The sequence below is a fragment of the Phyllobates terribilis genome, unplaced genomic scaffold (genome assembly GCF_046119375.1).
Source record: "Phyllobates terribilis strain yellow unplaced genomic scaffold, ASM4611937v1 Scaffold_8__6_contigs__length_399053987, whole genome shotgun sequence".
Classification (NCBI taxonomy): Eukaryota; Metazoa; Chordata; class Amphibia; order Anura; family Dendrobatidae; genus Phyllobates; species Phyllobates terribilis.
In genome coordinates, this window is record NW_027362768.1 from 384,950,288 (window position 1) to 384,975,902 (window position 25,615).

General features: G+C 48.1%; 1 protein-coding gene across 7 annotated transcripts in view; it reads right to left on the reverse strand.

Moving 5' to 3' along the window:
- Positions 1 to 1,021: 1,021 nt before the first annotated feature.
- LOC141157613 (inter-alpha-trypsin inhibitor heavy chain H3-like) overlaps positions 1,022 to 25,615 on the reverse strand; it is a 40,447-nt gene continuing 15,853 nt past the window's right edge. For 2 of the 7 annotated variants that reach the window (XM_073645096.1, XM_073645095.1), the window contains exons 15-27: positions 25,433 to 25,465; positions 9,678 to 9,698; positions 8,767 to 8,787; positions 8,637 to 8,654; positions 8,418 to 8,459; positions 5,705 to 5,734; positions 5,577 to 5,594; positions 5,358 to 5,399; positions 5,152 to 5,268; positions 4,891 to 5,059; positions 2,972 to 3,117; positions 1,331 to 1,406; positions 1,022 to 1,228 (exon numbers count right to left, since the gene is read on the reverse strand). In XM_073645096.1, the coding sequence (XP_073501197.1) occupies positions 1,096 to 1,228; positions 1,331 to 1,406; positions 2,972 to 3,117; positions 4,891 to 5,059; positions 5,152 to 5,268; positions 5,358 to 5,399; positions 5,577 to 5,594; positions 5,705 to 5,734; positions 8,418 to 8,459; positions 8,637 to 8,654; positions 8,767 to 8,787; positions 9,678 to 9,698; positions 25,433 to 25,465 (866 nt within the window). In that variant the 3' untranslated portion in view covers positions 1,022 to 1,095. The remainder of the gene's footprint in view (positions 1,229 to 1,330; positions 1,407 to 2,971; positions 3,118 to 4,890; positions 5,060 to 5,151; positions 5,269 to 5,357; positions 5,400 to 5,576; positions 5,595 to 5,704; positions 5,735 to 8,417; positions 8,460 to 8,636; positions 8,655 to 8,766; positions 8,788 to 9,677; positions 9,699 to 25,432; positions 25,466 to 25,615) is intronic. The other 5 variants (XM_073645098.1, XM_073645099.1, XM_073645097.1 and 2 more) reach the window with 5 other exon arrangements.

Genomic DNA, 25,615 nt, shown 5'->3' on the forward strand with positions numbered 1-25,615 from the left:
GAGCTGCACTCACTATTCTGCTGTTACATCAGGTCTTATCCTCCAGTCACCTCCAGAGCTGCAGTCACTATTCTGCTGTTACATAAGATCTTATCCTCCAGTCACCTCCATAGCTGCAGTAACTACTCTGCTGTTACATCATGTCTTATCCTCCAGTCACTTCCAGAGCTGCGGTCACTATTCTGCTGTTACATCATGTCTTATCCTCCAGTCATCTCCAGAGCTGCAGTCACTATTCTGCTGTTACATCATGTCTTATTCTCCAGTCACCTCCAGAGCTGCACTCACTATTCCTCTGTTACATCATGTTCTAGTGTAGTGATATTGAAGGCCCTCGGGGTAGATGAGGCCGGAACCTTGGAGGCTGTGATTCTCCGCACCGTTCACAACTTGTCCACAAAGCGCATGTTCTCACTGTCCTGTTTTGTGCTCCATCTGACTGTCATGCTTCATCTCTCACTTTCTTCCTTCTCCTCATCCTCTTGTCCACGAGTCGCTGGTGTCAGACACGGGCAATAAGTGTGAGGTTCATGGACGGCTCCGGGGTCTCTGCATCCCGGGGCTCCTGTTATATTTACTAATAATTATTTGTTACATTGTTATCTTTTGCTTTTTATTCTTTTAGGTTTTCTTTCCCCCTGAAGTTATTTATATTGTATGAGACGTTTGTGTAGAAGTTTCTGCACCTATAACTTTCACTAATAAATGTACGAGAAGTAATGAACTCATGTGACAAGGGGGCAGCACTCTGACAACCACTGGTGACCACCATGACACCTGCTATGGAGGTTGTCACCCAGCTTTCTATGCGTCTCTTGCTCCTTCCTCACACTGCACTATCTATAGAAGTGTCAGTCTTCACTGTAGCTCCGCCATTTACTTCATGAGACAGGAAGCCTGGGCAGAACCGATCCATGGGTCTCTATGAGAGCACATTTGCAGCGAATGTTACAATGTATCAGTGCAGTCCCGAAGGTTCGCTGATCCCTCGGTCCGTACAAGGATGATGACTGACAACGAATGAGGGAAACAGTTTAATATCCGGTCACAGATTATTTGCCACTTTGTATTTTCACGTGACTTTTATCCTCCTCATTACTGCGGGATTGTGAAGACATCTGATACAATGTATCCGGCTCCCCCGAGGGCGTTGTCTGGGCTGAGGCCGATGTGCTGACAGTGGCCCCGGCGGTGCTCCCCATGTGCTGTGAAATCACAATCTAGGGCCCTAAATAGAAAAAAAGCAGTTATGTGGCCGCTGGTTTCCTCTGAGGTCTCCGCAGGTCGGGGGTAAGAACAGAGGTGACGCCAGGATATAATAATGTTCTACCTGTGAACGGGGACGACCTTCGCGCCAACATGGAACGAATCTGCGGATAATCTTACATCACTGTTAACGATCTGACCTGAAATTCAAGAGATGATACAAAGTGAAGAGTGAATCTGTCCAATATCATTACGGGCATCCTCCACCCTCATATGTGCCCAAACCTTCTCCTCCCTTTGTTACCCATTCATTCACTCTGCCTTTGCTCCAACATTCATCCTCTACCCCTTTTGTTGCTTATTTCCCTCCTCCCCTTTCCTCTTCCCTATGAATTTTGCTACCTCATTCCTACCCTCCCATTTAGACTTTGACAAACCTCTCCTCTCCCATCCACTCCCTTACTCCCATTTTCCTGTTGCCTTCTCACTGCCATTCTGCTCACCTATCCCTTCCCTTCCCCTAATCCTCTACCCCTTTTTCTCGCCAATTATTGTCCTCTCCCTTCCCTTTTAGTTCCCCCATTCCTCTCCTTTCTCTTTTATTTCTCCATTCCTCTCCTTTCTCTTTTATTTCTCCATTCCTCTCCTTTCTCTTTTATTTTTCCATTCCTCTCCTTTCTCTTTTAGTTCCCCCATTCCTCTCCCTTCTCTTTTAGTTCCCCCATTCCTCTCCCTTCTCTTTCAGTTCCCCTATTCCTCTCCCTTCTCTTTTAGTTCCCCCATTCCTCTCCCTTCTCTTTTAGTTCCCCCATTCCTCTCCCTTCTCTTTTAGTTCCCCCATTCCTCTCCCTTCTCTTTTAGTTCCCCTATTCCTCTCCCTTCTCTTTTAGTTCCCCCATTCCTCTCCCTTCTCTTTTAGTTCCCCCATTCCTCTCCCTTCTCTTTTAGTTCCCCCATTCCTCTCCCTTCTCTTTTAGTTCCCCCATTCCTCTCCCTTCTCTTTTAGTTCCCCCATTCCTCTCCCTTCTCTTTTAGTTCCCCCATTCCTCTCCCTTCTCTTTTAGTTCCCCCATTCCTCTCCCTTCTCTTTTAGTTCTCCCATTCCTCTCCCTTCTCATTTAGTTCCCCCATTCCGCTCTCTTCTCTTTTAGTTCCCCCATTCCTCTCTCTTCTCTTTAAGTTTCCCCATTCCTCTCTCTTCTCTTTAAGTTCCCCCATTCCTCTCTCTTCTCTTTTAGTTCCCCCATTCCTCTCTCTTCTCTTTAAGTTCCCCCATTCCTCTCTCTTCTCTTTAAGTTCCCCCATTCCTCTCTCTTCTCTTTTAGTTCCCCCATTCCTCTCTCTTCTCTTTTAGTTCCCCCATTCCTCTCTCTTCTCTTTTAGTTCCCCCATTCCTCTCTCTTCTCTTTTAGTTCCCCCATTCCTCTCCATTTTCTTTTAGTTCCCCCATTCCTCTCCTTTTTCTTTTAGTTCCCTCATTCCTCTCCTTTTTCTTTTAGTTCCCCCATTCCTCTCCTCTTTCTTCTTTTAGTTCCCCCATTCCTCTCCTTTTTCTTTTAGTTCCCCCATTCCTCTCCTCTCTCTTCTCTTTTAGTTCCCCCATTCCTCTCCTCTCTCTTCTCTTTTAGTTCCCCCATTCTTCTCTTCTCCCTTCCTCTCCTTTCCCTTTGTCTTTCTCCTTCCTCTCCCTTCCCCTCTGCCTCCTCCATGCTTTCTTCATCCATCTGTTACCATTTTTCGCCAATATTTTGTTTTCACGACCTACCGATTACCCCGCTGGTGCTATTCACAGTGGAGTATCTGCCGTCCACATAAAAGGACTGGTGCAGCGAGTGTCCGCTGAGGGTGATGGTGAAATTGGCTCCGATGTCGAGAGGAAAAGTCATTTGTTTACTATTTAATTTAAAAAATCTACAAAACAAAATCACAAATTCTCAGACAGAAATCACTGGAATCCGGGAGAAATGTGCAGATGTGAATGAAGATGAATGAATACAAATAAAGTAGTAAACAAATACATGAATGCAGAAGAAGGAGAAGATAAATGAATTCAGGAAAGATCGCAAGTAACAACAAAAAGATGAATGAATAAAACAACAGAGCAGAAAACAAATAAATGAATGAGAAAATAAATGAATGCAGGAATGATTGTGAAAAATAGAGAATTGAATAAACAGATGAAAACAAATACATTGAAAGCAGGAGAACCAAAATAGAAGAAGGAACAAATAATATTAATGAATGATCAGAAAAGCTCAAATGAAATGAATATGTAGGTGAATGAGAAAATAACTTATTTGGAAAGTAATGAATCAATCCAAAAATATGAATGAAATCGTATGTCCTGATAGATGAAAACTGACAGGAACTCCTCTCTATAGTCAAATATATCATAAAAACCCCAACAAAAACTGAGCTTAACCTCTGAGATGGCACCGACCGCGACGCGCGTCTTCACGTCTTCATCACTTTTCATATACCTGGAGATGTCGCCTCTCCTTTCCATCGCCTCACCCCATTTAACCTCTGAGATGGTGCTGACCGCGACGCGCGTCTCCACGTCTTCATCACTTTTCATATACCTGGAGATGTCGCCTCTCCTTCCCATCGCCTCACCCCATTTAACCTCTGAGATGGCGCCGACCGCGACGCGCGTCTCCGCGTCTTCATCACTTTTCATATACCTGGAGATGTCGCCTCTCCTTCCCATCGCCTCACCCCATTTAACTTCTGAGATGGCGCTGACCGAGACGCGTGTCTCCACGTCTTCATCACTTTTTATATACCTGGAGATGTCGCCTCTCCTTCCCATCGCCTCACCCCATTTAACCTCTGAGATGGCGCCGACCGCGACGCACGTCTCTACGTCTTCATCACTTTTCATATACCTGGAGATGTCGCCTCTCCTTCCCATCGCCTCACCCCATTTAACCTCTGAGATGGCGCCGACCGCGACGCGCGTCTCCACGTCTTCATCATTTTTCATATACCTGGAGATGTCGCCTCTCCTTCCCATCGCCACACCCCATTTTTCGCCTCTTTTAATCACGTTTCTAATATGTATCACAGGTTCTTTTACGTCTTATTTGTGCTTATTTTTATCTTGCTTGCTACTACCCCAGGGTCGTATCTTATTGTAGCTTCTCCCCTTATTATAGAAGAAGGAACAAATAATATAAATAAAGGGGTGAAGAAATGAATGAATGAGCAAGAACTGAAGTGTGTGAAGAAGAAGAAGTAACGGAATGAAAAAAACAAACAAATAATGAATCAAAATGCAAGTCAGAATAATATGAATGAAGACGAATACAAAATGAATGAGGAATGAGCGCTGAAATAAATGAATGAGAAAACAAACGAGTGCAAGGAGGATCGACTGTGAAAAATACACGAGAGAGCAAATAAATAAAGGAAATAGCAAATAGACCCAAGTGCACAAATGTAAAGGAATGAGCTAACAATAGAAAAGTATGAATGAATGAATGAATGAATGTTGAAAGTAAACAGTGATGAACTGATCCTTCAGCGCCTGATTGTGAATGAATGAAAATGAACGAATGAGCCCTCATCAGATCCCAAATCCTGATGTGAGGTGTGCTCTGAAGCTTGTGGACCCAGCACTGATCCATGAGGTCACCCCTCCCCCACATGCACCGCATTGTATTATATAGAAGCCTCACTGACCCCGGACTTTCGATGGCCGCTGTCCAGTCATAGACAGCGACGTGTTCCTCCCGGATTATGGTGATATTATTTGCATTCACATCAATCTTCAGATGCAAGTTCTTATTCTGCAGACCAAATCTTACAAAGCCGCCGCCGTCACCGCTCAGTTTACCGTTCACTGTGACACCTGGAGAGAGAGAATGTCGCGCTGGATTCAGGCACCGGAGATAAGCGGCGACAGGGACGATTGTGCCCTTTAAACACGTAGATGTCACCTACCTGCCCTACCATCATGAAATAAGCTGACAGCAGCATCATCCGCCTCCGTGATTCTGACGCAGACTCTTTCCGATCCGCCTGGATTTTCTAATACGACATGAAACGTCTCACACGATGCTGAAAAAAAACAAAAAGTGGTAAAATAGGGTGAAAAAATGTGATGGTTAGGACATCATAGGACAACTTCCCCAACCGAAACAACTTACGCGTCCGCGCTACTTCTGTCCGCATTGTTATCCTGGAGACACCTAAATATCGAGAAGAGAGAAGACGGCAGCGACTTCAGCCACACTCCGCACAAAACTACAGACCCTTCCTCTCTGTACCGGGACCACCCAACCCTAATTCTGGGGCTAAATTAGCACCTGATATTGGACACGGTTACATTGTAACAATTATATAAAGGGACCGTAAAGGGTACGCACCATGGGCCTGGTCTAAATCTGAAATAGACATAAAACGTGAGCTACATACAAATTTGTGCAAAACATTGAAAAAAATAAAATGCACGGGAGAATATTACAGTGATGGGAAGGGGGGGAGCGTGCAGTACCTGCACTACCTGCCACAATGTCGTTGTGTCCTATAGGGAAAGAAAGGAAGACACAGAATCACATAAACGTTTGTAAAAGAAAATCAGATGACATTTCATCTGGAAGAATCTGGACATATGGCGGCATAACATGGGCTCGGGCACTATATGGCGGTAAAACATGGGCTCAGACACTATATGTCAGTATTACATTGGTTTAGACACAATATGGCGGTATAACATGAGCTTGTACACTATATAGCGGTATAACATGGACTTGGAAACTATATAATGGTATAACATGGGCCCGGACACTTAATAGCAGTATAACATGAGCTCAGACACTATACGGTAGATAACATGGGCTCGGACACTATATGGCAGTATAACATGGGCGTGGACACTATATGGCTGTATAATATGGGCTCAGACACAATATGGCGGTATAACATGAGCTTGTACACTATATAGCGGTATAACATGGACTTGGAAACTATATAATGGTATAACATGGGCCCGGACACTTAATAGCAGTATAACATGAGCTCAGACACTATACGGTAGATAACATGGGCTCGGACACTATATGGCAGTATAACATGGGCGTGGACACTATATGGCTGTATAATATGGGCTCAGACACAATATGGCGGTATAACATGAGCTTGTACACTATATAGCGGTATAACATGGACTTGGAAACTATATAATGGTATAACATGGGCCCGGACACTTAATAGCAGTATAACATGAGCTCAGACACTATACGGTAGATAACATGGGCTCGGACACTATATGGCAGTATAACATGGGCGTGGACACTATATGGCTGTATAATATGGGCTCAGACACTATATGGCGGTATAACATGAGCTTGGACACTATATGGTGATATAACATGGGCTCGAACACTATATGGCAGTGTCATAGAAAATATTAATATCTCTGAAACCCCTCTCATCCCTCTCCCTCCTCCCCTCCTTTTTCCTCTCAAACCAATTTCCAGTAAGCAAACTCCTAGACTTAGACAATAGTGAACCAGCTTAATTAACATGCAAGAGCTGACAGTCTAGTCTCTTACATGTAGGATTATGCAATGTATAAATTAGAGACAAAGAGAAACGACAATCCTAATTAAAATGCAGGAGGTCCTTTTGAACCTCAGAGGACTGAAAAAAAAGATGTCTTTTGTAAGAAAGACTGAGATTTACAATAGACAGGTAATGGAGACAGGAGAAGTCTTTTCAAAGAGTTGGGCAACAAAAGGGTACATGTGTTTATACATAAACAGAGCAGTGGAAGCCCTTTTGTCCACAGGAGACTCATGTTGGATTCAAGTAACACTGTGAATTCCTTCAGGGGAAATGTTACAATAAGTCAAACAGACAGGATGTCTCTGAAAGAAAATATGGAATATTGGAGTTTGTATAAATCCGATAGGAATGGGATATACATCTTCAATTTCAGGGCGAACCAGGGAACAATCCATATGTTTTCTCATAACTGTAACCCCTGCCTATGAGCCACAAATCCATCGTGACCAGATAACTGACAACAGCTATGCCATGTTTGATCTCTAAGTAAAGATAAAATTCTGATGAAAAATATGGCGGTGATCTCGAACTTCTGCGATCATCCAGAGAGGAGTTATCGAATAAGTTGGGGATTTTATAAAATTCTAAAGGGCTGAGGACATCTCACAACCCAGCCCACGTGAGGTCATCACTGCGGTGTGTGGGTGGAACTCAGGACTGATAAAAGATCAAGCCGAATTATGATCTGTATCCGTGTAGAGAGATACACATCATGTATCCAAGAATCCCATTTGCTGAACGGCCCCATGCGAAGCGCTCTCCTTCGGCTAAACTGAATCGTCTCTACGATCGGTGTAGTGAGGTCTCTTGTTAATCCCTTTTATTTTCTGTAATTGCATATGCTGTAGTGTTTTGTTCCCTTTGTAAAATGTTTTGTATATTTTTATAAACACTGCCTCGTTTTGGATTAAATATAAAATGTAATATTCTGTTCCTTTTGTTTTGTAAACCACAACCCGAAGCCAAACGCTACCAGAACCAGAACCAGGCCTCCAGTAAGTCTGATTAAAAACGACTGGTGGTAGCAGCTAATAATCTATCTGGGGTTATCGTGGAATTAGCAGAGATCGTACAGCAGTATATACATATATTCCATGCATTGGAATCTGGAGGTGTATATACCATACACTCACTGTTAGTTTCCTAATAACCGGCCTATTAGCGGGAACAGCCTGCGGCCTCCTCTGTTGATCGTCGGCCAATCGTGTAATTGTCCGGACGATAGGGGGCAGCAGAGAGCTGTTCGACCAAAATATCACAGCGGGTGGTTCTGCCTGACCTTTCCGGCCTGTGATAATTCTTGACAAGGCGGTATAACATGGGCTCCGACACTATATGGCTGAATAACATGGGCTTGGACACTATATGGCTGAATAACATGGGCTCTGACACTATATGGCAGTGTAACATGGGTTCAGACACTATATAGTGGTATAACATGGGCTTAGACACTATATGGCAGAATAACATAGGCTCGGACACTATATGGCAGTATAACATGGGCCCAGACACTATATGCCGGTATAACATGGGCTCGTACATTATATGGTGATGGCTAGTTCCTAGAGTTTGTGTTTGGGGTCAACGGATGACATGGGCCCCATAATCAACATCCTACTTCCCCAACAGAAACAACTTACGCGTCCGCGCTACATCTGTCCGCATTGTTATCCTGGAGACACCTAAATATCAAGAAGAGAGAAGACAGGAATGACTTCAGCCACACTCCGCGCAAAACTACAGACCCTTCCTCTCAGTACCGGGACCACCCACCCCTAATTCTGGGACTAAATTACCACCCAATATCAGACACGATTACATTGTAATAATTATATAAAGGGACCGTAAAGGGTACGCACTGTGGTCCTGGTCTAAATCTGAAATAGACATAAAATGTAAATTAGATACAAATTTGTGCAAAACATTGAAAAAATAAATTGCACAGGAGAATATTACAGTGATGGGGAGGGGGGAGCGTGCAGTACCTACCCTCCGCCATGTCATGGTGTCCTATAGGGAAAGAAAGGAAGACACAGAATCACATAAACGTTTGGAAAATCAGATGACATTTCATCTGGAAGAATCAGGACATATGGCAGCATAACATGGGCTCTGACTTTATATGGCAGTATTACATGGGTTCGGACACTATATGGCGGTATAACATGGGCTCTGACTTTATACGACAGTATAACATGGGCTTGGACACTATATGGCGGTACAACAAGGGCTTGGACACTATATGGCAGTATAACATGGGCTCTGACTTTATATGGCAGTATTACATGGGTTCGGACACTATATGGCGGTATAACATGGGCTCTGATTCATGAAATTTGTGCAAATGTAAAGAAGATGCTCTTTGTTTTTATCCATTTTTGCGTCTTTTTATCACATAAAGTCACATGTTTTTTAAAATGATACAAAAATTATGCCAACATATCTGGCTTACATAACATGGAGGGGCTGGAGAACATTTGTAGCACACTTTGTGATTTTTTTTTAAAAATTTGCAATTGATGAATTTTGTGAAAACATCTAGAAAATCTTAACTCTGCCCTCAAAATGGCAAAAATAAAGGAAAAAAAAACAAGTGAACACATAGAAAATAGACTTAAAAAAGGAGCAGAGTAAAAGAACAATATAGACATAAATGGAAAACGGATGAAAAACACCGAAAAAACGGACAAAAAAAGATGCAAACGCAATAATGAATCATGACCGCGTGGCTGTGAAATCTGGCTGTGGGTGGCGGTGTTATTTAGGCTCTGCATACTGAGCTTATTGGTCACTCTGTATGTGGCAGTATATGGGCTTTACAGAACACTATTATGTGGCACAGTATGGCGGCATTATTTACATTCTATAAAAAAAGGAGAATAAAAAGCTCCAGATCTTACCGTAATAGTGGGACTCCTGTTCTATAAATAAATATACAGTGTTAGATAGAGATCTGATGAAACATCGCCAGCTCCAGCCACTATCTGTATGCACAGAGATCTGATGAAACATCGCCAGCTCCAGCCACTATCTGTATGCACAGAGATCTGATGAAACATCGCCAGCTCCAGCCACTATCTGTATGCACAGAGATCTGATGAAACATCGCCAGCTCCAGCCACTATCTGTATGCACAGAGATCTGATGAAACATCGCCGGCTCCAGCCACTATCTGTATGCACAGAGATCTGATGAAACATCGCCGGCTCCAGCCACTATCTGTATGCACAGAGATCTGATGAAACATCGCCGGCTCCAGCCACTATCTGTATGCACAGAGATCTGATGAAACATCGCCGGCTCCAGCCACCATCTGTATGCACAGAGATCTGATGAAACATCACCGGCTCCAGCCACCATCTGTATGCACAGAGATCTGATGAAACATCACCGGCTCCAGCCACTATCTGTATGCACAGAGATCTGATGAAACATCGCCGGCTCCAGCCACTATCTGTATGCACACAGATCTGATGAAACATCGCCAGCTCCAGCCACTATCTGTATGCACAGAGATCTGATGAAACATCGCCGGCTCCAGCCACTATCTGTATGCACAGAGATCTGATGAAACATCGCCGGCTCCAGCCACCATCTGTATGCACAGAGATCTGATGAAACATCGCCGGCTCCAGCCACTATCTGTATGCACAGAGATCTGATGAAACATCGCCGGCTCCAGCCACTATCTGTATGCACAGAGATCTGATGAAACATCGCCGGCTCCAGCCACTATCTGTATGCACAGAGATCTGATGAAACATCGCCGGCTCCAGCCACTATCTGTATGCACAGAGATCTGATGAAACATCGCCGGCTCCAGCCACTATCTGTATGCACAGAGATCTGATGAAACATCGCCGGCTCCAGCCACCATCTGTATGCACAGAGATCTGATGAAACATCGCCGGCTCCAGCCACTATCTGTATGCACAGAGATCTGATGAAACATCGCCGGCTCCAGCCACTATCTGTATGCACAGAGATCTGATGAAACATCGCCGGCTCCAGCCACTATCTGTATGCACAGAGATCTGATGAAACATCGCCGGCTCCAGCCACTATCTGTATGCACAGAGATCTGATGAAACATCGCCGGCTCCAGCCACTATCTGTATGCACAGAGATCTGATGAAACATCGCCGGCTCCAGACACTATCTGTATGCACAGAGATCTGATGAAACATCGCCGGCTCCAGCCACCATCTGTATGCACAGAGATCTGATGAAACATCGCCGGCTCCAGCCACTATCTGTATGCACAGAGATCTGATGAAACATCGCCGGCTCCAGACACTATCTGTATGCACAGAGATCTGATGAAACATCGCCGGCTCCAGACACTATCTGTATGCACAGAGATCTGATGAAACATCACCGGCTCCAGCCACTATCTGTATGCACAGAGATCTGATGAAACATCGCCGGCTCCAGCCACTATCTGTATGCACAGAGATCTGATGAAACATCACCGGCTCCAGCCACTATCTGTATGCACAGAGATCTGATGAAACATCGCCGGCTCCAGACACTATCTGTATGCACACACATGGTCGCTATGAGCTGCTGCCACAAAGATGGTCAAATTAGTAAAAATACAATGAAATGTAAATTAGAGAGAATAAAATGTGTGTCTGTCACAAAGTATCATATAGCATAATACATTACTATCACCTGTGCTCCTCCCCTGCCACACCCACTGCCCCCCCCCCCATGTTAGCAGTAGCGGGAGTCTGGGGGAATGTGTCCGTCTGCCTTTGTGTCTTTATGCGATTGGCTACTAGTGGCCGCACTGACTGACTCCGAACATGGGAAATGTAAGATGGGAAATGACTGCTCTGCAAAGTAACTCTGCTCCACACAGCGGAAAAGCGCTGCCTGACGTAGAGGGTGGGCTCTTCCTGGTGTGACCCCATTGTTGTGCTATATCTCCTTACACATTTCTTCCATCTGCTGCTTTCCCTCTAACAGTACGAAGTTTCACACATATAAAGCTGCAGCTGCATCTCCCTCCTCTCCCCTCCTCCCTGTCTTCTGTCTGTGGTGACTGAGGAGGGTTGTGAGCACAGACCCCCCATAGGAAGAGAGGAGCAACAACAGCCTGCAGGTAGGAGAGGAGCAGGACGGTGTCATACTAATAACTATATACAGAAATATACAGTATACAATACATTGGTAAAACATCTGTAAGTTTGTGACCTGACCATGGATCCTGCCCTATTCGTGCCCACGGATCCTGCTCTATTTATGCCCACGGATCCTGCTCTATTCATGCCCACTGATCCTGCTCTATTCATGCCCACTGATCCTGCTCTATTCATGCCCATGGATCCTGCTCTATTCATGCCCACAGATCCTGCTCTATTCATGCCCACAGATCCTGCCCTATTCATGCCCATGGATCCTGCCCTATTCATGCCCACTGATCCTGCTCTATTCATGCCCACTGATCCTGCTCTATTCATGCCCACTGATCTTGCTCTATTCATGCCCACTGATCCAGCCACTATCTGTATGCACAGAGATCTGATGAAACATCGCCGGCTCCAGCCACCATCTGTATGCACAGAGATCTGATGAAACATCGCCGGCTCCAGCCACTATCTGTATGCACAGAGATCTGATGAAACATCGCCGGCTCCAGCCACCATCTGTATGCACAGAGATCTGATGAAACATCGCCGGCTCCAGCCACTATCTGTATGCACAGAGATCTGATGAAACATCGCCGGCTCCAGCCACTATCTGTATGCACAGAGATCTGATGAAACATCACCGGCTCCAGCCACTATCTGTATGCACACAGATCTGATGAAACATCGCCAGCTCCAGCCACTATCTGTATGCACAGAGATCTGATGAAACATCACCGGCTCCAGCCACTATCTGTATGCACAGAGATCTGATGAAACATCGCCGGCTCCAGCCACTATCTGTATGCACAGAGATCTGATGAAACATCACCGGCTCCAGCCACTATCTGTATGCACAGAGATCTGATGAAACATCGCCGGCTCCAGCCACTATCTGTATGCACAGAGATCTGATGAAACATCGCCGGCTCCAGCCACTATCTGTATGCACAGAGATCTGATGAAACATCGCCGGCTCCAGCCACCATCTGTATGCACAGAGATCTGATGAAACATCGCCGGCTCCAGCCACTATCTGTATGCACAGAGATCTGATGAAACATCGCCGGCTCCAGCCACCATCTGTATGCACAGAGATCTGATGAAACATCGCCGGCTCCAGCCACTATCTGTATGCACAGAGATCTGATGAAACATCACCGGCTCCAGCCACTATCTGTATGCACAGAGATCTGATGAAACATCGCCGGCTCCAGCCACTATCTGTATGCACACAGATCTGATGAAACATCGCCAGCTCCAGCCACTATCTGTATGCACAGAGATCTGATGAAACATCGCCGGCTCCAGCCATTATCTGTATGCACAGAGATCTGATGAAACATCACCGGCTCCAGCCACTATCTGTATGCACAGAGATCTGATGAAACATCGCCGGCTCCAGCCACCATCTGTATGCACAGAGATCTGATGAAACATCGCCGGCTCCAGCCACTATCTGTATGCACAGAGATCTGATGAAACATCGCCGGCTCCAGCTACTATCTGTATGCACAGAGATCTGATGAAACATCGCCGGCTCCAGACACTATCTGTATGCACAGAGATCTGATGAAACATCGCCGGCTCCAGACACTATCTGTATGCACAGAGATCTGATGAAACATTGCCGGCTCCAGCCACTATCTGTATGCACACACATGGTCGCTATGAGCTGCTGCAACAAAGATGGTCAAATTAGTAAAAATACAATGAAATGTAAATTAGAGAGAATAAAATGTGTGTCTGTCACAAAGTATCATATAGCATAATACATTACTATCACCTGTGCTCCTCCCCTGCCACACCCACTGCCCCCCCCCCCCCATGTTAGCAGTAGCGGGAGTCTGGGGGAATGTGTCCGTCTGCCTTTGTGTCTTTATGCGATTGGCTACTAGTGGCCGCGCTGACTGACTCCGAACACGGGAAATGTAAGATGGGAAATGACTGCTCTGCAATGTAACTCTGCTCCACACAGTGGAAAAGCGCTGCCTGACGTAGAGGGTGGGCTCTTCCTGGTGTGACCCCATTGTTGTGCTCGATCTCCTTACACATTTCCTCCATCTGCTGCTTTCCCTCTAACTGTACGAAGTTTCACACATATAAAGCTGCAGCTGCATCTCCCTCCTCTCCCCTCCTCCTGTCTTCTGTCTGTGGTGACTGAGGAGGGTTGTGAGCACAGACCCCCATAGGAAGAGAGGAGCAACTACAGCCTGCAGGTAGGAGAGGAGCAGGACGGTGTCATACTAATAACTATATACAGAAATATACAGTATACAATACATTGGTAAAACATCTGTAAGTTTGTGACCTGACCATGGATCCTGCCCTATTCGTGCCCACGGATCCTGCTCTATTTATGCCCACGGATCCTGCTCTATTCATGCCCACTGATCCTGCTCTATTCATGCCCACTGATCCTGCTCTATTCATGCCCATGAATCCTGCTCTATTCATGCCCATGGATCCTGCTCTATTCATGCCCATGGATCCTGCTCTATGCATGCCCACAGATCCTGCCCTATTCATGCCCATGGATCCTGCCCTATTCATACCCACTGATCCTGCTCTATTCATGCCCACTGATCCTGCTCTATTCATGCCCACTGATCCTGCTCTATTCATGCCCATGGATCCTGCCCTATTCATGCCCACGGATCCTGCTCTATTCATGCCCACGGATCATGCTCTATTCATGCCCACGGATCCTGCTCTATTCATGCCCATGGATCCTGCTCTATTCATGCCCACGGATCCTGCTCAATTCATGCCCACTGATCCTGCTCTATTCATGCCCACGGATCCTGCTCTATTCATGCCCATGGATCCTGCTCTATTCATGCCCACGGATCCTGCTCTATTCATGCCCACGGATTCTGCTCTATTCATGCCCACGGATCCTGCTCTATTCATGCCCACGGATCCTGATCCTGCCCTATTCATGCCCACTGATCCTGCTCTATTCATGCCCACGGATCCTGCTTTATTCATGCCCATGGATCCTGCTGTTAGGATTTGAACCTGTGACCCATTGCTTGCTAGTCTGTTCCTTTGCTGTGGAGCTATTCGGAACTTGTGTAACTCCTGCCTGAAACCATAGGACAGAGGTCCCCAACCGCCGGTCCGCGGACCAGGACCGGGCCGTTGGGGTTTTTCAGCCGGTCCGCGGGGAGAGGGGGCCCCTCCAGCCTCCAGCAGGGCCGCCATCAGGGCATGACTGCCCTGACTCCAGTATGGGGCCCGGCCGGTAGGAGCCCCCTCGGAGCCCCCCTCTTGTGCGTCTCTCTCCTCATGGGGCCCCCGGCCCCATGCTAAGCGCCGGGTCCAGGACATCTTAGCGCTGCGCTGCTGCGGCAGCACCTTCATGATTCCCCTGACTTCCGGTCATGTGACGGCGCCGTCACATGGCCGGAAGTCAGGAGAACCTGGTGTCAGCGATTTGGACGAGCGCCAGGATTCTGCAGGGATCGCATGGGGGTAAGTATAACAAGTTTTATTTTTTTTTAAATACAATTAACTAGGAGTGGGGGGAATGGGAGATGCACATGGGGGGAGGGGAGAGATGAGAGATGCACATGGGGGAGGGGAGAGATGAGAGATCCACATGGGGGGGAGGGGAGAGATGAGAGATGCACATGGGGGAGGGGAGAGATGAGAGATCCACATGGGGGGGAGGGGAGAGATGAGAGATGCACATGGGGGAGGGGAGAGATGAGAGATCCACATGGGGGGGAGGGGAGAGATGAGAGATGCACATGGGGGGAGGGGAGAGATGAGAGATGCACATGGGAGGGAGGGGAGAGATGAGAGATGCACATGGGAGGGAGGGGAGAGATGAGAGATGCACATGGGGGGAGGGGAGAGATGAGAGATGCACATGGGAGGGAGGGGAGAGATGAGAGATGCACGGGGGGGTGAGAGATGCACGGGGGGGATGAGAGATGCACGGGGGGGGTGAGAGATGCACGGGGGGGATGAGAGATGCACGGGGGGGTGAGAGATGCACATGGGGGGGTGAGAGATGCACATGGGAGGGAGGGGAGAGATGAGAGATGCACGGGGGGGTGAGAGATGCACGGGGGGGATGAGAGATGCACGGGGGGGATGAGAGATGCACGGAGGGGATGAGAGATGCACGGGGGGGTGAGAGATGCACGGGGGGGATGAGAGATGCACGGGGGGGATGAGAGATGCACGGAGGGGATGAGAGATGCACGGAGGGGATGAGAGATGCACGGAGGGGATGAGAGATGCACGGAGGGGATGAGAGATGCACGGGGGGGATGAGAGATGCACGGAGGGGGATGAGAGATGCACGGGGAGGATGAGAGATGCACGGGGGGTGGATGAGAGATGCACGGAGGGGATGAGAGATGCACGGGGGGGTGAGAGATGCACGGGGGTGGATGAGAGATGCACGGGGGGGTGAGAGATGCACGGGGGGGATGAGAGATGCACGGGGGGGATGAGAGATGCACGGAGGGGATGAGAGATGCACGGGGGGGTGAGAGATGCACGGGGGGGATGAGAGATGCACGGGGGGGATGAGAGATGCACGGAGGGGATGAGAGATGCACGGAGGGGATGAGAGATGCACGGAGGGGATGAGAGATGCACGGAGGGGATGAGAGATGCACGGGGGGGATGAGAGATGCACGGAGGGGGATGAGAGATGCACGGGGAGGATGAGAGATGCACGGGGGGTGGATGAGAGATGCACGGAGGGGATGAGAGATGCACGGGGGGGTGAGAGATGCACGGGGGTGGATGAGAGATGCACGGGGGGGTGAGAGATGCACGGGGGGGATGAGAGATGCACGGGGGGGATGAGAGATGCACGGAGGGGATGAGAGATGCACGGGGGGGTGAGAGATGCACGGGGGGGATGAGAGATGCACGGGGGGGATGAGAGATGCACGGAGGGGATGAGAGATGCACGGAGGGGATGAGAGATGCACGGAGGGGATGAGAGATGCACGGAGGGGGATGAGAGATGCACGGGGAGGATGAGAGATGCACGGGGGGTGGATGAGAGATGCACGGAGGGGGATGAGAGATGCACGGGGAGGATGAGAGATGCACGGGGGGTGGATGAGAGATGCACGGAGGGGATGAGAGATGCACGGGGGGGATGAGAGATGCACGGGGGGTGGATGAGAGATGCACGGAGGGGGATGAGAGATGCACGGGGGGGATGAGAGAAGCACGGAGGGTGGATGAGAGATGCACGGAGGGGATGAGAGATGCACGGAGGGGATGAGAGATGCACGGGGGGTGGATGAGAGATGCACGGAGGGGGATGAGAGATGCACGGAGGGGGATGAGAGATGCACGGGGGTGAGCTGCACATGGGGGGGTGAGAGATGCACATGGGGGGGTTATGTTTACATAACTTTGTTGCCTTATGATGGGCGGGGGGGGCCCCCAAAAATTTCTTGCACAGGGGCCCACTACAGTCTGTGTCCGCCCCTGGGATGAAGTAAATGCAGCTGCCCTGTCCTGCTGCAGGGCGTGATGGGGCCTCAGTGATGCGGCTCCTGGCACAGCACATTATGTGGGGCTCCTGGCATAGCTCCTGGCGGGGACCTGGTCTACACTATATGATAAGTATGCACTAAACTCCAAATCCCTCCATTACCCCGCCCCCATATGACCAAAGCCCCGCCCACCCCACCCCCTCCTTGCTGGGCCATGGAAAAATGATCTTGCTTCAAGCCGGTCCCTGGTGCAAAAAAGGTTGGGGACCACTGCCATAGGAACTTCGTCTGGGATAGAGATCATCACCTGCCCTGCTGATGGAGATTGATTGGACCTGCTATATATACCTGGCCCTGTGCAGCTTCCTGTTGCTGAGTATTGTGGTGCTCCGTCTGAGTGAAGCATTATCTGAGCTCCTGATTTGGAAGGTGTTCTGCTGGCGCCTTCCGGCTTCTTGTGAAAACTCTGCCGTTCCTACCTCGAACTTTGATTGCCTAAACGAACCTGGTGCTCGTGTGTGATCCCGGCCGGCCCTTGCTCGGGCGGGCCCCTGCATCTGCCAACATAGTGAACTACCACCGCCATATACTGCATCTCCAGAAGTCTTCCCACGGTCAGGTCACCTGTACACATCTGCTCCGGCCACTGACCTCCAGTCCAGTATCGCCAGTAACGTAACAGAATACTCAGCCTCCCAAAAATGGAGGCCGCTGGGGCAGAAACTATGGAGACACGTGTCAGAAAACTGCAGGGTGCAATATCCAGTCTGCACGCCGAACAGATGAATGGACAGTCACGGGTGGACGCATTTATTGTACAAAACGATCATAATGTCCAGAATCACCAACAAGCTATCCAAGATCTGCAGAATGCGGTACAAGTGTTGACTGCTCGAATTACACAGCTAGAAGGACAAGCTTCCGTCTCGGCGTTTGCCATGGCCCCCCAAGCTACCACCTTTTCGTTTTGGCGGTGATCGAGATAAATTTCGTGGATTTTTGAATCAATGCTACCCGTTCTTCGATACACATGCTAATCAGTTCCCGACCGATAGGTCAAAGGTGTTATGCATCATTATGCTGTTAACCCACAAAGCGATCGCTTGGGCTAACCCTCTGATTGAGACTCGGGACGCACGTTTAGACAATTTGAACGAGTTTATTCGAGCGATGCAGCAGATGTTTGATGACCCAAATCGTGCAGCTACAGCTGAATCAACGTTGCTGGCATTACGACAAGGGCCGTCGACACCGAATGGAATAATGCAGGAAAGGTAACTTTCTTTAAAAGAGGACTTTCTAGTCCAGTAAAGGACGAACTTGCCCGTGGAGAGACCCCTTCGGATCTGGATGATTTCATCAAGCATTGCATCCGGGTTGACACCCGTCTGTCTGAACGACGACAAGAGAAGTGGACCTCCATGAATCGTTCAACTAACTCTTATAACTCCTCACTGCCATCGGTCACTAAAGAAGTGCCTAGCCGGAATTTCCGAGATCCAAAATGCAAGTGGATGCGATCCAGAGACGAGCGAGTGCAGAACGAAGAGAACAGAGATTTAAAGAGAATCTATGTTTGTACTGCGGGGAAGCAGGACATTTTCTCATTAACTGTCCAAGTCGTCCCACAAACCGTCCAAGGAAAATGGTGGCGGCCATAATGGATCCTGATTCTTCCGACGAGGAGTCTTTCATCTCAGAGACTGATTACGCTAAAGATGAGATCCAGTCCATATCATCCATAGCTCCGCATACCAGGAAGGAGAGCCGAGAATCCCATTATTTTGTAACTATCAAACTGAAGATTAACTCCCAGTGGATCACCGCATCAGCCATGATCGACTCTGGGGCCAGTGGGACTTTCATGGATTCTGCATTTGCTCAAAAACATGGCATAGATGTGCAGAAAAGACGTTCACCTATTGTGATGGAGACGGTAGATGGATCTCCACTGAATTCGGGGCCAGTGGATCATGAGACAGGACTTTTGGAGATCTATATTGAGCCGCAGCATCGCGAGATGTTGACATTCCTAATTATTTCTTCTCCACATTTTACCATCATTTTAGGTCTGCCCTGGTTGCAGAAGCAAAACCCTATCATCGATTGGGAGATGAAAAAGATCAGTTTCCCCGAAAAGGAAGTTCAGGCGGAGGTTCCAAGTGAGTCCTCATTAGAAGCAGCTCAGAATCCAGAATTGCGTCAGCTGCCAGTGGTGTATGAAGATTTCCTAGATGTCTGTGACAAGAGGGGAGCGGATACACTTCCCCCGCATCGACCGTACGACTGCCCAATAGAGCTACTCCCGGGGGCGGCTATACCGTTTGGAACTATCTACCCTCTAGCGGGTCCTGAACTGAAGGCTCTCAAAGAATTTATTGATGAAAATCTAAGCAAAAAATTCACCCGTCCATCGTCCTCGCCCGCTGGAGCCCCTATATTCTTCTTTAAAAAGAAGGATGGAGTACTACGGCCAGTAGTGGACTACAGGGAGCTTAATAAAGTCACGGTCAAAAATCGTTATCCCGGAACTCCTAAAAAAAGTACAAAGTGCGAAGATCTTCACTAAGTTAGATTTACGTGGGGCATATAATTTAGTACGTATAAAACCTGGGGATGAATGGAAGACAGCTTTTCGTACCCGATACGGACACTTTGAGAGTCTAGTGATGCCCTTCGGACTTTGCAATGCTCCAGCTACTTTCCAGCACCTGGCAAATTATATTTTCCGAGACCTGTTGGACCAGTTCATGGTCGTTTATCTAGATGACATCCTGATCTTTTCAAACTCTGTGGAGGAACATCAGACGCACGTAAGACGAGTGCTACAACGGTTAAGGGAGAATTCGTTATATATTAAATTAGAAAAATGTGAATTCCATCAAGAAGAGATCCAGTTCTTGGGATACGTCATTTCACCTCAAGGATTACGGATGGATGCTAAGAAAACGCAAGCTATCGCCGAGTGGCCTATCCCTAAAAATGTGAAAGAAGTTCAGCGTTTTGTGGGGTTCGCCAACTTTTATCAAGAATTTTTCAGAAATCGTGGCACCCATCACGCAACTAACAAAAAAAGGAGCAAAATTCATATGGACCCCCCAAGCGCAAGAAATATTCTCTCGTTTAAAAATGAAATTCACGACGGCTCCCATATTACGCCATCCTGACCCTGAATTGGCTTTTAACGTCGAGGTGGATGCTTCAGACTGTGCGGTCGGTGCTATCCTCTCTCAGAGGACAGGGGAAAAGAAGTTGCTGCATCCCTGCGCATTTTTCTCACAACGTATGTCTTTAGCCGAAAAGAACTATGACGTGGGAAATAAAGAATTGCTCGCCATCATATCAGCATTCAAAGAGTGGAGACATCATCTCCAAGGGGCGGCACAACAAATTCTGGTGTTGACCGATCATCGCAATCTAGAGTTTATCAGGTCTGCAAAATGCCTCTCTCCTCGGCAGACCCCGTTGGAGTATGTTTTTGAATCAATTCAATTTTGTAATTTCATACCGACCAGGCTTCCGTAACAAGAAAGCAGACGCATTATCCCGAATGTTTTCAAGTGAGGCTAACCTCGTGACAACACCCAAACCCATTGTGGCAGATACTAAGATCTTGGGAGTAATACATGATGGAGATTTGCTGGAAGATTTGAAAGCAGCATACGAAACAGACTCGTTTCTATCACGTCCATCAGGGGACGTGCATCTGTTTTTTTTGAAAAATCAAGTATGGACCGATGGTCGACGACTATATGTGCCAGAAGCAGCTCGGTTAAAAGTTCTACAACTAGTGCACGATTCTAAAGTTGCAGGGCACAAAGGGGTACAGAAAACGCGGGAGTTTTTGTCACGTTTCTTTTGGTGGCCGAACTTTCAAGAAGACGTGAAGAAGTACGTTAATTCCTGTGACATCTGTGCCAGATATAAGACTCCACGTGCATCCCCTATGGGACTATTGCAGCCTCTCGCCATCCCAACACGACCATGGGGATCGATTTCAATGGACTTTATAGTAGACCTACCAGATTCCAAGGGAAAAACATCCATTCTGGTAGTAGTGGATCGACTTACGAAAGCAGCGCATTTTATCCCGTGTTCAGGTCTGCCTTCAGCAAAAGATACAGCTGATCTGATAATTTGCAATGTTTTTCGCCTCCACGGAGTGCCGGATGAAGTCGTCTCAGATCGAGGTGTGCAATTTACATCTAAATGTTGGCGCAGTCTATGCTCAGCGCTAGACATCAAGGTACGATTGTCAACCGCTTACCATCCGCAATCTAACGGTCAGACAGAACGTACGAATCAGACGCTGGAGCAGTATCTTCGTTGCTAATGTTATAGCAGAAGATGAGGTCCCTCACGTTCAAAGACCCCATCTATGCTGTATAAGTCTGACGGTTACCTTAGGTCAAAAACAACAATTAAATGTTCCTTCCTTGTATCAATAGAAACTAACGTGTCCTTGCTAGTCATCAGAATGTGTCTGATTAAATGTTTCAACACAAGCATAGGCATCACGAGAACAGAAACCAGTTTTTGTTTGCACAGCTAAATTGTATGATCAGACCATATATGGTAAATCCGTTTCTGCCTCCTGGGTGTATATAAACCCTATGCTTTGTAATAAAGTTGGAGTCTGTTGACGCATACTACCTGTCTTGTGTCTTATTCTCTCCGGGCCTGTATACTAGAGGATAGAAGAACCAGAAAGCAGTGACGACATTATATTTGCCATCTGCAAAACGACTGGGTAGATCTGCTGCCATTTGCGGAATTTTCGTATAACAATTCACAGAATGCCTCTACGAAACAGACGCCATTTTTTGCAAATCTTGGATATCACCCAAACATCCTTCCCAAGAATCCTGTGGCACCATTAATGCCAGCAGTCGCAGAAAGAATCTCTCTTCTACAGCAAAATCTGAATGTTCTGAAGGACACATTAAAGGAAGCTCAGGAGAAATATAAAAAAGCTGCCGACAAGTATCGTAGACCCACTCCCACGTTTAGGATTGGAGATCGAGTGTGGTTATCCACTAAAAATTTGAAATTGAAGATTCCTTCTCCTAAATTAGGACAAAAGTTTGTGGGACCATACAAAATCAGTAAGATTGTGAGTGTTATGCACACGCCCGGACTGACTGGCGTGTGCGGGAGTAGTGGTTCCACTAGACCATGAACCGGAGAGTGCCTGGAGGGGCGTGACTAAGTATCTGGCCGATCCGACCAAGGTGGCACGACGGCATACGACGCCAGTGCACCAGGGAGAAACCGGGCAGAGGGACCAGGTGCTACTCCAGGTCAAACTCCGGACACGGGGGTTGACCCACACAGGGATTACTGGAACAGGCAGGTTAGGCTGGCACAGACTGGTGGATATAAGCGAACACGGCAGGTATGCAGACGGGTGGATACAGGCGAGTATGCAGGCAGGGAGGTACTGGCCGAAAGGACGGGCTGGAGCACAGAGAGGACAAGACCCAGTACAGACAGGGTCACAGAAACAGAACCGCAGATGCGGTAGCCAAACACAGCAGAGAGGGAACGCCCGAAGCGGTGGGCAAGAGCAGAACAGGACGGGACTGCCGGAGCAGCGAGCACAAGCAGAGCAGGACAGGACTGCCGGAGCAGCGAGCAGATGCAGAGCAGGACGGGGCTGCCGGAGCAGTGAGCAGAAGCAGAGCAGGACAGGACTGCCGGAGCAGCGAGCAGATGCAGAGCTGAAACCGCAGGAGCGGCAAGCAAGGCAAGAGCAGAGTGGAAACCGCAAGAGCGGCAAGCTAAGCAGGAGCAGAGCGGAAACTGCAGAGCGGTAAACAAGGCAGGAGCAGAGCGGAAACCGCAGAGCGGTAAACAAGGCAGGAGCAGAGCGGAAACCGCAGAGCGGTAAACAAGACAGGAGCAGAGCGGAAACCGCAGAGCGGTAAACAAGGCAGGAGCAGAGCGGAAACCGCAGAGCGGCTAAGAAGGCAGGAGCAGAGCGGAAACCGCAGAGCGGCAAACAAGGCAGGAGCAGAGCGGAAACCGCAGAGCGGCAAACAATGCAGGAGCAGAGCAGAAACCGCAGGAGCGTCAAGCAAGGCAGGAGCAGAGCAGAAACCCGCAGGAGCGGCAAGCAAGGCAGGAGCAGAGCAGAAACCGCGAGAGCGGCAAGCTAAGCAGGAGCAGAGCGGAAACCGCAGAGCGGTAAACAAGGCAGGAGCAGAGCGGAAACCGCAGAGCGGCTAAGAAGGCAGGAGCAGAGCGGAAACCGCAGAGCGGCAAACAAGGCAGGAGCCGAGCGGAAACCGCAGAGCGGCAAACAAGGCAGGAGCAGAGCGGAAACCGCCGGAGCGGCAAGGAAGGCAGGAGCAGGGGGGACAGGGCTCTGTTCACACGGAACAGACAGGAAGAGAAAGGCAGAGCCAGATACCCACAGGGTACTAGCAGTGAAGTAGCGAGTGGACCACAAACTCACAAACAGGAGTACAGAGACAACAAGCAGGAGTTAGGCACGAGTTCAGACTCTGCAGAGAAAGGAAGGGAACGGACATAGAGGCAAAACAGGTAAAGGATAGGAGAGAGTTCAGACTGGAACTGAGTGTACGGAGGAGACCGACACTGCAGCGGGATACAGGAGCGGGTCTGGGAATACGGCCCCCAGAGAGGCGGGACGAACAGGCAAGGAGCGTGTTCAGACAGGACAGACAAGATACAGGAGCGGGTCTAGGTAATCGGCCCCTAGAAGGCGGGAGGAACAGGCAAGGAGCGTGTTCAGACAGGCCTGGAAATACAGCCTCCAGGAGAGGCAGCAGGCAAGAGTACACAGACAGGACTCAGTTCAGACACGGGAACTGATACCGCAAGGCAGGAGACAAAGAACGGGACCTGGCACCTTCAGAGTGCAAGCACACACTGAATGAAACACTATGCTCAGGCAGGGATAGATGGGAGCAGCTGAGCTATATACCAGGTGACAGACAGCAATAGGCTGAGGACGCACAAGGGGTGTGACCCACAGCAGGTACAAAAAGCAGGAAGTGATCGGGCGCCGCCCTTAAGCAGCAGAAACAGACAAACAGACAGCAAGGAGGGAAGCCAGAGAGACATTCTGGACTGGAGATCAAGTGCGCGCTCTTGCACAGTGGGAGATGGACCACCATGCAAGAACGCCGCCAGGTATGTTACAGTGAGTCCATTGGCCGTACGTCTACAGCTACCAACATCAATGAGGATTCATCCCGTGTTTCACGTGTCTTTGTTGAAAGCCGCCGCTGCCAATCCATTTCCAGAACGATCCCCTCCGCCTCCCGATGCAATTGAAGTGGACGGACAGGAGCAGTTTGTGGTGGAAAAGATCTTGGATTCCCGAATACACAGAAATTGTTTACATAGTTACATAGTTTAAAAGGCCGAAAATAGACAAGCGTCCATCCAGTTCAGCCTATTTCTTGTGCACTGCAGCTATTCCGCAGCGTTGATCCAGGGGAAGGCAAAAAAAAAACCATGCGGTATAGGCCAATTTACATCATTGAGGAAAAATTCACTTCCCGACACCAATCTGGCAGTCAGATTAAATCCCTGGATTAATTAACTATCACTAATACACTAATATTAATAATTAATTAATAATCACTATTACAATACTTAATCAAATGACAGGGCTACGACACGGAAGAAAATTCATGGGAACCAGTAAGCAACGTCAATGCTCCCTGTTTGATTAGACAATTTCATCAGTGGTATCCTGCAAAGCCTGGGCAAATTGCGTCCAGACGCCGCCATTAAGAGGGGAGTATTGTTAGGATTTGAACCTGTGACCCATTGCTTGCTAGTCTGTTCCTTTGCTGTGGAGATATTCATACCCACTGATCCTGCTCTATTCATGCCCACTGATCCTGCTCTATTCATGCTCATGCATCTTGTTCCATTCATGCCCACTGATTCTGCCCTCTTTACCTTGACTCAACCGCTCCTTGTGATGCCCACTGTGTTACTGCATTGAACCCCTTTCCCATTATTGTGCTATAAACCAGTCACACACCCAATATAAATATTATTACTTACCATAATGAGGTGTATCATAGTCATAAAATGCATCTGAGGAAAAAAAAGGGAATTTGCTAAATCTTTGCACCCATGAACATTTTTTAAATCTTGTATATCATGTAATGCATCATTTGCAGTGTGAGCCCTTGCTGCAGATAAGACCAGAAGGAGAAATAATGCAGGAGACCAGAAATGAGATCC